Below are 16235 nucleotides of genomic sequence, written 5' to 3'. Positions count from 1 at the left end.
AGTACACATGGTCAGGAAATTGAGCACAGGGAATAAGACTGAGCAAATAAGTAATCAAGTAAATAAACTATTTAATAAATAAGTAAACATATTGAGGATAGCATAAGCAGGTTTCTCACTGTTGGAGAGGAAGACTCAAATATGGAAAGGGAGAAAGCCACAGTAAATACTGTGACGTTAGATTGGAATTGGAGGTATCAGTGCGAACTCTAATTTTTAATATATATATGGACATAATTATACAGATATAAAACATAAATGAAAGCTTCTGTGTATGTATGCGTGTTTATGAATACACACACACACATGCACACACACATACATTTCCCAGCACTCTCTTCTGAAAGGGTTTGGAAGTAATGGACACCCAGTAGCAATCAGCACACCTAACACCCTTATCTTAGTTTCTAAATACCATTCTCCAGTAAAAGGAACTGGACTCCTTAGAGAAATGGCTGACTTCAGGTCTGAAGCAGTAAAAGTAAGATGATAAGTTTGGAATATCTTATTGTGCCCCAGTTAAGAGTTACAGTGAGAGGTCTGGCCAGTTAGCTCAGTTGGTTACAACATGGTGTTATAACACCCAAGGTCAAAGGTTTGGATCCCCATACCTATCAGCCACAAAAAAAAAAAAAAAAAAAGGCTACAGTGAGAACACACTGAAAGGATACAGGGGCCAACCTGAAGGGCCTCCCACTGGAGGCCAATTTGTAGCTCAAAATAAACAATGATATTAACAGATTATAACCCATTGACTAAAATAAGAAACCAAGAGTTCATGCAGATATATTAAAACTAATTAAGGTTCCTCAAAAAATTAAAACATGGAATCACCATATGATCCAGGAATTCCAGTTCTAGGAATATATCCAAAATAACTGAAAGCATGGATTCAAACAGATATTTGTATACCCAAGTTCATAGTAGCATTATTCACAAAAGCCAAAGATGGAAGCAACCTGAACATCCACAGATGGATGAATGGATGAACAACAAGGATGAACCTTGAAGACATTATGCTAAATGAAATAAGCCAGTCACAAAAGGACAAATAATTCCACTTATATGAGGAACATAGAGTCACTTTCACAGAAACAGCAAATAGAATGGTGGTTGCCAGGGGCTGGGAGAAAGGGACAATAGGGAGTTGGTGTTTAATGGGTACAGAGCTTCAGTTAGGAAAGATGAAAATGGTCTAGAGACAGATGGTGGTGATGGCTGCACAGCAGGGTCAACACACTTAATGCTACAGATCTGTATACTTAAAAATGGTTAAAATGATCAATTTTATGTTATGTATATTTTACAATTTAAAAAAATACAAGAAAAAGCTCTTTGCCGCAAAATCACAAATAATAAATGTAGAAGGAATGACGGAATTTCAGGAGGGACAGGAGAGTTACAGCAATTAATTCAAAGTATCTCCCCACAAATGCTCAATTAGTTGTTAATTAATAAGTAAAAAAATACTTACTAATGAACTTCTCAGAGGAGAAATTTTACAGATACTATCCTAACCAATTTATAAAATTAACAAGGCTGGCTGGTTAGCTCATTTGGTTCAAGCGATGTGCTGCGAACACCAAGGTCCAGGGTTTGATCCCTGTAACAACCAGCCACCAAAAAAAAAAAAAAAAAAAAAAAACACAGTTAACATTGCCAGTAGTGAGTTAAAAAGGCATTGCATGCCTCCCGATATGATACACTGAGAAGAACAAGGGGTCATTTCTGTGATATTCCTGCAGAAAATACATTACCTAAATCTAATTATTAAGAACATCAGACAAACCCAAAATAAGTGACCTCTACAAACTAACTGGCATCGTGTACTCTTCAAAAATGTCATAACCTTAAAAGTTGGGGAAGGGAGCAAATCAAAGGCTAGTACAAGACAGAATTATATGATCCTGGACAATATCATGGAGCAGAAGGAAAGGGGCAAAAGGGAAGAAGAGTTTTTGTTGCTGTTTGTTTTGTCTTTTGCTATGAGGGACATTACTGAAACAATCCTAAAGGGGTATAAAAATTTGAGAGTAGTAATAATGTAAATTTTGATGATGTACTGTGGATGTGTTATCAAGTATCTTTGTTTTTAGGAAAGACACACTGAAGTATTTTGGAGCAATGAGATACCATGTCTGCAACTTACTAATGGTTCAGAAAAAATACATACATATGGTATATACAAATATGGTACAATGTTAACTGGTAGATCTGGGTGAAAAGTAAAAAGAAGTTCTTTGTACTATTCTTGCAACTTCTGTAAAAATTTGAAATTAATTTCAAAATAGAATGTTTTTAAAACACACAAATGATAAAGTCCATCATAGACAGCATCTGCTTCAGAGGAGTCCTCTCTAGTTTCCAGCAAGATGATTTCCATCATGGATTCCAAAAGTCACCAAGATCCATGCTATGAGAATAATACCTAAAACCAAATTATCCTGGACCTTTATAGGCTAATTCAATGTTTTTAAATGCTCCCAGGAACATAAACCAATAGTTAAATGTTAGACTCCCGATACTGACAAAAGAGGAACTTTTGAGAGGCTTCTCAACAAATATTGACCCAATTAATATGTACAACAGCGAAGGAGAGAGGGGCGCAAGAGTGAAGAGCTGTCACAAACCATGCATTAAGGACCTGGAGAGCCGAACACAGCAGTTAACAGTCTCTGCCCTCAGGAAGCTTTCTTTATAATGGGAGGAGATAGAAAATAAAGAAATAACAAGTAAATAAATAAAATGTCAGACAGTGATAAGTGCCACAAAGAGGAATAAAGCAGGGTGAGGGGAACAGGAAGTATGGGGAGAGTAATGTGCATGCTATTTATACAGGGTGGCTGGGGAGGGCTTCGGGGATAAGGTTACATTTGATCAGGAAAGAATGAGACAGAGACATTCAGGTGTAGAGGAGAGGGGCATACCAGGCAAAGAGAGGAGCAAGATTAAGCGCACACGGGCAGACTATGCTTGATGTGCCCAAGTATGCAAGAGGCCAACGACGCTGGAGATCAGGTAAGTGACAGAGGGGAAGGAGATGCAGCCAGTGAAGTAATGAAGGACCAGACCATGTAGCATCTCAGAGGACACTGTAAAAAATCCAGCCTTTACTTTTTGTGAAATGGGAAAGTACTGGATGGTTTGGGGCAGAAGAGCATGTGATCTGACAGATTTTTAAATTATCCTTCAAGCTACAGTGAGAGCAAGGCTAGAAGCACACAGATCAGTCAGAAAGCCTCTGCGATAATCCAGGTACGAAATGATGATGCCAAGCTGGCTAGTTAGCTCAGTTGGTTAGAGCACGGTGTTATAACACCAAAGTAAAGGGTTCGGATCCCCATACTGGCCAGCCACCTTAAAAAAAAAAAAAAAGCCACCAGTTATCCAGCCTGGGCCCCCACGATCTACCTGCTGGTCTGCTCCCTTACTGTTGCCACTGTCATCTCTTCTTTCTTTTTTAAAAATAGGTTCTAAAGGAATTTCTCAAGTTTGTCCTCTACCTTACCACTGTGATAGCAGCCTCAAGTGTACTACTAACTGCTTCTCTCAACATCTTTGTACTTAGCTATCCTGTTTTCGTTCCTATTTAATCTTTCCTTATCTCAGCCAGCTATTTGGGGGGCTGCTCTAAATTTTAGTCATTTTCTTTCTGGATCTTGTTAAGAACACAAACATAAACTTCCTAAAATCTTTTTAATTCATTTATTATAAAAGTGCAGATAGGGGCTGGCCAGTTAGCTCAGTTGATTAGAGCAAGCTGCTGATAACACCAAGGTCCGTGGTTCAATCCCCATACCAGCCAGCTGCCCAAAAAAAAAGAAAAGAAAAGAAAGTACACCTAGGTATGCGAGTCAGAGAAAAAGCCTAAGGTTCCCTTAGACTTTCAGGGACACTTATCAGAAGTACCTACATTAGTTAGAGCACAGCCTTCTAACACCAAAGTCACAGGTTCAAATCCCCATAACGGCCAGCTGACAAAAAAAAAAAAAAAAATGGAACTACAGGGTTTTAATCTTTCAGAAATGTCTTATGCACATACATATACGTATGTGTACAAGTGCACATTCACGCTACTCCTTCCATGCCCACCTGTGTGAAACACACACAACACACACACAAATGGGATCATCCTGATCTACACCCCCATGTTTTCACATACAACTTGAAGATCTGTCTATATCAGAACGTTCTTTTTAATGGCTACACAACACTCCACTGGATGAATGTGCTATCTGTACTCTGATCCCTGTTATAGGACAGTTATGTTATTCTCAGGTGTTTGTTATGACAAACAATGCAGCAGAACACATCCTTTACAATCATTTTTACACACTTTTACATCTATAAATCAAAGTTTTAGAAATAAAGTTGCTTTGTCAAGACATATATATATATACACACACATACATATATATGTTTGTTTGGTGGTGGCTGGCTGGTAAAAAATAAAAAATAAAACACAATTTTTTATTTTGACAAATATTGCTAAACTGCCCTCAAAAGAAGGCACCAGTTTAGACAGCCATAAATTGAGTGTGCAATCCTGTTCTCCCTCACTTTTGCCCATACTACATATATTATCAAACTTTTTCGTCTTCGTCTAGCTGATTAATGGAAAATAACATTTTAGTTTGCATTTCTTTGTCAGACTAAGCACTTTTGCATGTTTTCAGGCCACTTGTTTTTCCTTTTCTATGAGTTGTCAGTTTGTCATTGCTCATTTCCTACTGGATTTTTTTCTACTTCATTTGTAGAAGCTCTTGATAGAACCAGGAAATTACCCTTTATTATATGTGTGGCAAATATTTGTCTTAGCTTTCTTTTCCCCTTTCTATCCTGTTTGTGGTATTTTTTTCGTACAGAAGTTCACCTTGACATGGTTAAATTTATCAGATTTTGCCATGCTTAGAAACTAACTTAACTCAGCACTGTTGTGCGATGGAAATAAATTAATACATATAACATGCTTAGCACAGAACCAGTCCTTAAGAGTTTCACCAGTGGAACTAAATAGTTTTTAGCCAGAAGAAAATACAGGTACTTCTGATAAAGTCACAGATTTTAACAAGGCCCTGCAAAGTGTGACCCCTACTTGACTCTCTGCTCTAATGACCTCTCAGATTTCCTCAAATGTGCCAAATGTGACTTTGCAAGTGCTTTTCCCTCTGGCGACACCAGTCAGATCCCCCAGCCTACCTTCTCATTACCCTACCTGCTTCCCCTGTGTGATATGCAACATAGTGTCCAATCACACATTTCTACAATTGCCAGGTTAAAGGCTAGACTGGCACTTCCAGGAGGGGAGAGGACAAGTCTATTTCTTCACCAGTGCATCCCCAGGTCCAAGCAAAGGGTTAACAAGGAGTAGCAGTTCCTGAAATATTTGAAGCTAGAAGGGAAGGAAGAGAGCAGCCTTGGGGTGAACCCCATCACTGTTCTCTCCCACATCCACAGAGTGGCACATCGCTGACCTGGTGTTGTCACCAGGAGGCTGTAAAAGATGACTCCCACTTCCATGTAGGCAAGAGGAAGAGGCAGACAGCAACTGTCAAAGGCTCTCTTCAAACTGGCCCCACCAGCAATTTATTTGACAAAAATAAAAGTTGTTTTTACTACACAGTCACTTCTTACCTGATTTGTGGTACTGAGAAGGTATTTTTCCCCATCTATATGTTACTGCAGTTATTTTAATAAGAATTTAGAAAGTGAATGCCTAGAGTACCTGTGCATAAGCCAAAAACTTGCCCCAAAGCCTCCCCACACATTTGGAAACACCAAATTTTGATATTTTAACTAAGTTAACACACAAGTAGGGAGAAGAACTCTTCGGCTATTTCTCTTCGCCACTGTTACCACACTGCTGCCCTGACAATACTTCACCCAGTTTTGTTCTGTGCCCCTCACTTGTAAACCTGCATGTGTTGGTAACCATGGTAACATATGTAGACTTAAAAAAATAACTGCTGAGGGTTCTTTCCACTGGACAACCAGCTGAAGTAGACTACACCATGTAGCCCATTAAACAAACCCCACTGAGAGAAATGGAACTTTATATTTATTCTGAGTAACTGGAAAGTTCTGGTAGAAGAAAAGAACCAAAGTCATAAACACCTCTACAAAGGTCAACAACCATTCTACCAGGATTACAGTAGATAGAATATAAACTAGTTGGTTTTAAGCTTTGTTTAATTTATGAGGAGAAAATGTAATTTTTTCTATTAAGTGCATATAACAACAACAACAAAAATCACACGTATTCTGGATTTGTTTTCCCCTTCAATAAAGCCAATAAGCATACACACTTTTTAAAATATATGTATTTTTATTTACTAACATGAGTTGCATTTTTCTATACATTATATAAACCCAGCTACCATAGCATGAAAAACATAAAATACTAAGTTATCCTTCCCTTCCTAATTATTCAGATTGAAAAAAGGTGAGGATAAGGCACAGTTTTATGCTTTCTCAATGTGCAATTTAATTTGGAAAGAAATATGTCAAAGGGTGTAAAAAATTTCAGGATCTATTTTTGAAAAAAAGCTACTGCTGGGGCTAGCCAGTTAGCTCACCTGGAAGAGTGTGGTGCTGGTAACACCAAGGTCAAGGGTTCGGATCTCCTTACCGGCCAGCCACCAAAAAAAAAACGCTACTACTGTAGCTTAAAAGCTGAAGCACAGCTTTAAAAATTTCTTATATGCAATTAGCCAACATCATAGTAAAGCTTGGATAAGGCAAGAATCATCAATGGATGCTGAATCAAGGGAGACACTGTGAGAGGAGAAGGATATTTATGTGGTCTTAAAATATCTCATCAATCACTTATTAGTTACAAGGGAAAAAACAGTAATGATACAGTGGAGAAAGTGGATGAACTCTTGACAAGGTGATCAAAATTAACATCATCAATGGACGTCATGTACCTCTAGATTTGATACCCTGAGAAGGGCACAACATCACCTATTTAGTACTCTGGTTGAGAATGCTGAATCTAATAATGATAAAACATCAGACAAATCCAGAATGAGAAATCTTTTATTTTAAAGGGGGGGGGTTATATTCCTTTTTAAAAAGGTCACTGTCATAAAAGACAAAGAAAGGCTGCAAAAATGTTCCAGATTAAAGAGACCAACAACTAAATACAACTGGATCCTGTACTAGAGGGGGAGAGATGCTATAAAGGACATTATCCAACTGACACAGTTGGAATACAAGAGATTAGACAAAGGTATTGTTATCAATGATAAATTTACTAAAGTTAAGAATTAAAGAGAATAACCTTATTCTTAGAAAATATACACTGAAGTATTTAGAGACAAAGAGCTATGATATATGTAACTTACACTCAAATGTTCAGGAAAAAAATTATAAAATATCATGTATGTGTACATACGTACACACACAGACTAAGAGAGAAAGACAGAATGATAAAATATGAACATTGGTGACTCTGGGTAAGTGGTATTCTATGTATATGGGTATTCTTTATGCTATTATTCTTGTAACTTTTCTCCAAGTTTGAAATTAATTCCAAATAAAAAGGTAAAAATTGTTTTGAAAATCTGATAACTGCATTTGCTTGAGTAACCAGCATGAATTATATCATCAGTAAGTTATCCATCCTTATCCCTGAAGCTGGCTGTGGTAGGTACTAAAAAGAGATGACAGAAATAAAGCGAATAAGACAGAGATGAGAATTAATATCAAGAGATTATGGGGATGGAGAAAAGAGATATTTACATTTTTACTAGTAATAATACTTTATATTTAAATAAAAGCTTATAAATTATAAAATTAAAAAGATGATTTCTCTATGCTTATATTAGTACAAACACTTTTTTCCCAGCAATTATGAATTGACTCTGAAAGAAAAAATTAATATACTGGCTATTATACATTATGGCTGGTTAAAATTACAGCTACATTTACTGAATGTCTGCCATGTGCCAGTGTGCAAAGTGGACTTGAGAAATTAAATTTTTAACCGTTACATTCCATTTACTTCTAAAAATTTCTAAAGCGGGACTCTGAATTTAGACGGTTTTTTACTGTAACCAAGTATTCTCACCTTCGCATGTTTACAGAAATAACACTTAGATTATCTGCTGACGCTAAGGGTGTGGAAGACACTAAAAAAGCAGCTTCCACTGCTGAAGGTGAAGCTGAATAAACACCACCTACACCCATCAGCTAGACAAGCAACAGAAGATAAGACAGGTGGTCGTCTCCTCACCCTTTGATTAAATAAATTACATTATTCTATTTGCAACTTATAATTATACACATCCTGTTATTAAGAGTAAACAGATGACAGTGATATTTTCAGGAGAAACTTAGTAACCAGCATTTAGCAGAGGCTGGACAGAGTAAGGGCTTAATAAACATTAGTTCTCATTGTTGTTGTCATGCAGGATTCATACTTCTCATGCATAATTATGTCAGTTTCACACAGGCCATTTGACATATGCCATTTTGCTTTTTCATACATTTAACTGCTTCATGTCTCTGGGGCTGTCTCTACATTATTTCAAATAACATGTAATTAGAAATTGAAGCTTCTATAACTCAACCTACTTGAGCTTTAATACATTTTAAACTCTCCTTCCTTAGCTATTTTTTTTTAAAAAACATTTGTAATTACCAAAACCTTTTTCCCAATTCTATGCTTAATACTTGCGTTTGGTCACTGACAATTTTGTGATCCACAGCATGCTTATCACTACTAAGAAGCAGTTTGAGTTAATTCAACCCCTAAGAGGTTGGTAAGGGAAGGTAAAAAAGAACAGCAGAATTAATGAAAATCTTTATAGGGCTGGCCTCAAGGGTTATAATCACTTGTAACAGTAGGTACTGAGACAAAAAAAAAAGAAACCACACATCTCTAACCCCTATCTCCTACCTAGAGTAAACTGGACTCAGTAGGGGTTAGTCTACAAACAAAAAAAAACTACACCTATATTACCTAAAAGAGGGGGAAATGACTCCATTTGAGTTTAACAACAAGGTGATTAATACAGTAGGACCAGATACGATGAGGAGACAAAGACAAATTGCCAGTCCTCACCATGTATACAGTACGCTCTTGATAAATGGCAGTGAACAGAATGAATTTTGATGGGAGTGAAGGATAAAAAGACTGAGCAGAAGGGGTTAGAGACAGTCACATGGAGAAGGGAGAAGTAAGCATCTTCCTCTTGCTCATTCTACCACCTGAAAAACCTGCCAACCCCAACAATCCCTTCTAACCTTCTGGCATTATCTACATTTATTATGGAACTCAGGTCATAATACGGCCAGGGGGGTACCACCTGTCTCATAGAAAGACTTACACACACAACACCAGCAATTGTGAAAAAGAGCCTCAAATTAATGTCCAGGGCTGGCCAGTTAGCTCACTTGGTTAGAGGATGGTGCTGATAATACCAAAGTCACGGGTTCAGATCCCCGTACCAGCCGGCTACCACCTCCAAAAAAACAAATCAATGTCTAAAACAGGCTTCAAGTCCTACTATACATGAGCCCTGTGCTGAGTGGGCTTGAAGAAATAAAAGACATAACCTGCCTGCAAGAGTTTACAAACCCAGGCTGGCTGATTGGCTCAGTCGGTTAGAGCACAGTTTTATAACACCAAGGTCAAAGGGTTGGAATCCCCAAACTGGACAGCCACCCAAAAACAAAAAACAAGAAGAGTTTACAAGCCCAAACTATTGTCTGGGAAACTAAAATCTAAATCCCTCATTAGCGAATGCAGAGTCTGCAAAGGCTTCACTCTTTGAGGCTAGGAACTTACTTAGGTCAAGTTAGTTTAAAAAAACAAAACAAAACAAAACAAAAAAAACGCTGATGAAACAAAAAGAAAACACAATAATACTGAATATTTTGTTATATCTATGCATCTCCCTCCCCCAGTGATATGGGGAAACAGTCAAGCAAGCCAATAATTTCAGGAACTTATTCTCAGGGCTGCTATACTAAGAAGGGAGTTCAAACTAGGAATCCAAAATTTAATTTCAGTTTCTTGCATATAAAGAAACATATCACATATCATTTGATAATATATATGTGATATAAAGTGATACTTGGTATATCTTTCTTACCTGCTGGTCCCAAAAAATTATTATCTTTGTCCTTGAGAAAGTTTATAGTTTGGTACTTTTAGATTACAAGAATATTCCTTCTTTCTAACTAAATTTTAATATTCTACAGGAAAAGGATAAGTTATAAAGAGAGGCAGTCAATAGGGACAAGCATTCTAAATAAGAAGCTACAAAAAACTTGTTGAAGCAGCTTTTTCAGTGATAGTGAATAGCTATGTCTTTATAAATTGCTCTCTTTTCACGGCGTTTCATTGGTCAACATCTCTGCACAGATGACAAGGCAATAAAAGAGAACTGCTTCCAAGAAAGTCTTTCCAGACTGCTTTTACCCTACTTCAAAGCCTCTCTTGTCACTTGTCTGATCTTCCTGAATCTACACTTGCCTCCTACAATCCTTCCTTCACAGCAGCCACAGGGATATTTTTAAATAGACCAGCTCACGTCACTCCCCCTAGTCACATCCTTCTACGGTTTTGCATTGCTTTTAAAATATAATCCAAACTCCTCTCCATGGTCCACATGACACTGAAGATCTTAAGAATCCCTGAGTGGTTAAGTCCCCATTCCTCCCCAGTCTCAAAGCTCCTGCACATGCTCCCTCATGCTCTTTAAACACTCCATGACCTCCCCCATCTCAGCACTTTCACATGTGTTGTTTCCTACAAGCTGGAACACCAAGTGCACAGTGTCTGGCACACAGTAATCTCACCATGAACATTCTTCAATGAATGGATGTTTCATTAGATGAAATGATGGGATCGATGGGATGATAAAGACTTGGATCTGTTGTCCATTATCTTTAAAACAGGTATTATATGTGTGTATGTGTGTATGTATTCACAGACAGATATACACATCATATATGTAAGTATAAACACACAGTGTGTACGTGTGTATATCAGTATGCAAATAAAAAAACTTTCTGAAGTACCCTTGTATATACATACATTCTAAACAGTATATTCTACACTGATAAATTTCAGATTTCAGTTTTGGTACTAGCTTTATCAAACACATTTGACGCTGGCATAAAAGTGTGTCTCCTTCTCTAAATTCAATGATCCCTGCAAACACGGATAGTATCTTTCATAGTTCAATATTGTCAAGAACTAAAGTGCATGTATGTTTGCTAATAGCACACAACCCTCCATAGTATTGAACTGGGCTGCATTTTAGGGCATTTGGATCTATTTCAGGGGTCTCAAACCGTTGGTTGCAATCCACAACCACCACAGAACCTGCCGAACATCAGTATTTGCCTTACTTTTCCTTAAAAATGTTGGCGTTTGATGGCAAGTGTTTGTGTTTCCCAAAGGAAAGGGGAATAAGCTCAGTGTCTCTGTTGTTCTGTAGATGCCTAACACAAGTACACCAAGGCCTGCTAGTTAAAATTACAAACATGAGTTGGCTCTGCTTTTCCAGGATCATGCGTGAAGCATAACACTGACCATGCACAAGAAGGGTAAGTAATCTTAGCAGCGGCCCCTGAACGTAAGCAACTCTGGCCAAAAACTTGGCCTTACATTGGGACATAATAATAATAAATAAAAACATCTCAGTTTCAATTAGAAAGACACAGAACTGTTATTTTTCAGCAGGGCAAGTTTATTTATTCCCACAGGAGGTAAACAACCATGGTCACTAGGGAGAGCTTAGGACAAAATGTACTTGACCTGCAATAGATAAACCTAAAGTCCCCATTCTGAGAACAAGCTCAGTTTTCTGCCCCTCTCAGCTCAAGTCATCGTACGTTATCTTTCAAAGGAAAAAAAGCTAGTGTAAAGGATGTACCTACCACATGCTGAAGCAAGACTTGAGAATACAGGCAGTTTTGTCAGCTGAACATGGGCAGAGTAGGGCAGACAAGCAATCACTAAATCTAAATTCAGTATTATCACCACTAAATTACCTAGGGGGGAGTCACTGAATTGCTCAATGCCTTAGTACCCCTGCCTATGATATTGAGAGGTATCAGTACACTGAATATACCAACATTTTAATTACTCAATGCATACAGAATTCCAAACCCTAAAGACACTAATTAAAGGGAATTATTTTGATAATTAAGCAAAACAAAATTATTATTAATTTATAATAATTAATTTAAAACATTAATAATCATAATTTTTAATAATTATTAATTTATGGTAAATAATAATAATTTTGTTTTATAATAATTCTTGTTATTCGGGTGGCAGCTCATATGATCACTTCCTCGGAAAGAACTTCCTTAAACTCCCTATCAAAACTAACTGCATTCTCCCCATCCTCACATTTCTGTGAGGTTTTTCTCCCCTCCCAGCATTTATTACTACCTGAAATTGTCTTATTTATTCATGTGTTTGCCTATTCTCTCTTTCTCAGCCATGACAATAGCAATCTTTGCCTATCTCACTGCTTTATCCTGGCTGGCTCAATAAGTACTTGTTGAATGAATTAATACTAGGTTTAAATAACTTGAAAAGAAGAACAAAGCTGGAGAACTAACACTATCTGACTTCAAGACTTATTATAAAGCTACAGTAATCAAGACCATGTGCTCTATGGCTATACCACCCTGAACATTCCGGATCTGTCTAATCTCAGAAGTTAAGCAGGGTCAGGCCTGGTTAGTACTTGGATGTGAGACCATGTGGGAATACAAGGTGCTGTAGGCTTTAAAAAAAAAAAAAAAGGCCACATGTTATTGGCAAAAGGATAGACAAATAGATTAATGGAACAAAATAGAGTCCAGAAGTAGACCACACATAAATGGACAAGTGATTTTCAACAAAGGTGCAAATTCAATGGAGATAGATTGTCTTTTCAACAAATGGTGCTCGAACCAACAGGATATTCTTATGCAAGAAAGAGAACATGTACCCACACCTCAAACCATTCACAAAAATTAATTCAAAGTGGATCATAAACCTGAAACTATAAAACTTACATATGACAAAAGAGAAAACATTTGAGACCTTGGGTTAAGCAAAGATGTCTCAGAAATGATACTAAGAGCAAGATCCATTTAAAAAAAAATTGATTAACTGGACTTGATCAAAATTAAAAACCTATGCTCTTCAAAACACACCGTTAAGAAAATGAAAAGACAGGCCACGGACTAGGAGAAAATATTTGCAATTCTGCTAAAGAACTTGTATTCAGATTATACGAAGAACTCTCAAAGATCAATAAGAAAACAACTTTAAAAATAGGCAAAAGATTTGAACAGAGTTGTCATCAACGAAGATAAACAGACAGCAAATAAGCACATGAAAAGATCAACATTATTAGTCATTTTAGGATGAGATACCTTGACACATCCATTAAAAAGACTAAAATGATTGACTGATGGTATCAAGTGTTGGACAGGACATAGAGGAACTCTGATCTACGGTAGGAATGTAAATGGTATAGAACTACTTTGGAAAACAGTTTGGCAATTTCTGAAAAAGTTAAATATACACCTCCTACGTTATCCAGCCATCCCATTTGTAGGTATTTACCGAAGACAAATGAAAGCATATCCATACAAATACGTGTATGTGAGCGTTCAGAGCATTTTTATTTGTGATAGCCAAACCCTGGAAACAAGCAAATACCCATCAACAGGTAGACAGATAAGCAAACTGCAATATACCCATACAATGAAATACTACTAACCAATAAAAATTAATGAACTATTTGGCACAAGCTCAGCATAATTACGCTGAGCAGAAGAAGTCAAACCAGGGCTGGCCAGTTAGCTCACTTGGTTAGAGCATGGTGCTGTTAACACCAAGATCAAGGATTCAGATCCCCTTACCAGCCAGCTACCCTCCCCCCACACACACAAAAAAAGACACCAGACCAAAAGAGTACATATCAGATATAATTCCATTTATATAAAAATCCTAGGAAATTCAAGCTAACATATAGTAACAGAAAGCACAACTGTGGTTGCCTGAGAACAAAGGAGGGATTCTAAAAGGCACGAGGAAGCATCAAGAGAGGTGATACATATGTTCATTATCTTGAGAGATCAAGATATATGAAATGTATATATATGTCAAAACTTATCCAATTGTATACTTTAATATATGCAATTTATTAAATGTCATTTATAATTCAATAAAGCTGCCTAAAAAATAAAATGGACTTACAATTTAAAAAATAATAAACAATTCCCAGTTATGTGTGTTATGTTTATAATTTGACTTTTTAAGTAGAACACATTTCTTTTTTGTAACAGGTGAGTAAGAAATACCAGGACCAAAGGGGAGAAGGAATCACTCCATATCAAACTGTCATCTTTACCGCTTGCTCCTTTGGCTATGCTCACACTTCCCTGCTTCTAAACTAACAAGCTGGACAATGTAGGGTCTATTACTACCAACACCCTTTCCCCACTCCCAGCCCCCAGTCTTTTTGTTCCCTACAGCAGCAGATCCTTACTTGTCTGGAAGAGCAGACACAAGGAACAAAGGGTTCAATGACTATTTGACAGATTAAAGAATAGACAACTGTTTTATTTAAAAGCTCCCTAAAGAATTAGAACATTTGAGGCTGTATACTGCTCTGCTCAAATACAGTTACATATTACCCAGTTCTGTAAGCAGAAGACCAATAGACCTGTCCAAGTCACTCACTTCCTAAGTTTTCAGTTTTCTTTTTTCTCCCTTTTTTTGATGCAGGTCCATGAATGAACAACGTGCGGGGGTGTTTTGAAGAGACATTCCTGGTATTTTGAAAAGTGTCTCATCCAAATAGACCCAACAGCTTGAAACTGTTTTTTCAAATGTCTAAGACAGTGACCATAACTGGACAATCAAGGAAAAGAAAAAACAATGGGTCTTATGTAGGATTATTATCTGAAAACAAAAGGTCACACTACTGTTTGATAACAAAATTAAGCCTTACAAATGATTAGCAATAGTTATCAAATAATAGCAGCAACATGGTGATTATCAGTGGGGATTCTGGCTCCACCACTTATTAGCTGAGTGACATTAGGCAACTTGCTTAACTTCTGAAACTCAGTTTATTCACTTTTAGAACGGAGATAATAGTAGCGACCTGATAGAGTTGTTAAGATTAAATGTGTTTGGCTTAAAGCAAGAGCTAAATCAATGTTAGCTATTAGTAGTAGTACTATCCTGAACTTTCAGAGGACCTCATTAACTTCCTAATCATTCTTCTTACCCTTGGTTTCAAATCCTGTCATTTACTAACATGTTACTTCTGAGCCTCAGTTTCTACATCTGTAAAACGGGTACCATTAAAATTATCCGACTTTTAAGGCTATAGTGAAGGATTAAATGACTGGATACAGCTCCCTTCCCTCCCACCTCCCAAAGCGAAGATCGCAGAGGAAGGAAATACTTCTAGTGGCTGCAGATACAGTCAGTTTTTCCATCTGTGGCACGTGAGAGGTGGGGGGGGGAAGGAGATGCAAAGGTGCATATAAAAGGGTCGGGGGTCCTGGGTGAAGTCCCCAAATGTGCGCGAGTGGCAGTGACCCAGCGCGGTTCAGCCGTGGGGGGCCTGGCCCCGCGCTTTTCCCTTCCCGTGTCCCGAGGAGCCTCCCCAAGTGAGCGGGGTTATTTCAGAATCACCATGAGGCAATTCTCATGAGGCAATGGGTCAGGAATGCGGCGCCGAGCCGGGCCGCTGGCGTCCGCTGTTCCCCCGGCGGTTCTACCTGCCCCCGTCCTGACCGGCATCCCCGGTACTGCGGTAGCCGGAACTCGGGGAGGCAGGAAATGAATGGGGACCCAAGGGGTGGGGGCGCGATGGGGCCGGGCCCCCGTCCCCGAGAAGACAAGGGGGATGGGAAGGAACCTGCCCCCCCCATCCTGGGCGAGAGTCCGAAGCCCGGCCGAAGCGCCCCCTCCCGGGCGGGGCTGACCCAACACGGCGGGAGCCGGCACTAGGCTCGGGCCAGGCCCCTTGGGGATCCTCACCTCCGCGATGTCATGTTCCTCCCGACCTCCGGCTCCGCGACGGACCCGCTCCTTGCTCAGGCTCCGCTGGGCCCGGTCACATCGGGCTGGCCCGAGGGAGGCCTGCTCGGGACCGGACGGGGGGCAGTGCCAGCCGGCCGCGCGCAGACCCCCCTCCAGGACTAGGGATCCCGGAGACTGTGCAGCCGCCCCCCAACCCGGCTCGCTCCTCCTC

At 38.7% G+C, this 16235-nt stretch overlaps 1 protein-coding gene across 1 annotated transcript in view; it reads right to left on the bottom strand.

Annotated features, from left to right (window-relative positions):
- Window positions 1–16235, bottom strand: part of PTPN11 (protein tyrosine phosphatase non-receptor type 11) — an 84631-nt gene extending 68396 nt beyond the window's left edge. The window contains exon 1 of the mRNA XM_063085332.1: window positions 16022–16235. Coding sequence (XP_062941402.1) covers window positions 16022–16035 — 14 coding nt within the window. The 5' untranslated portion in view covers window positions 16036–16235. The remainder of the gene's footprint in view (window positions 1–16021) is intronic.

This window comes from Cynocephalus volans, chromosome 2, assembly GCF_027409185.1.
Source record: "Cynocephalus volans isolate mCynVol1 chromosome 2, mCynVol1.pri, whole genome shotgun sequence".
Lineage (NCBI taxonomy): Eukaryota > Metazoa > Chordata > Mammalia > Dermoptera > Cynocephalidae > Cynocephalus > Cynocephalus volans.
This window is presented reverse-complemented; position numbering and strand designations above follow the sequence as displayed.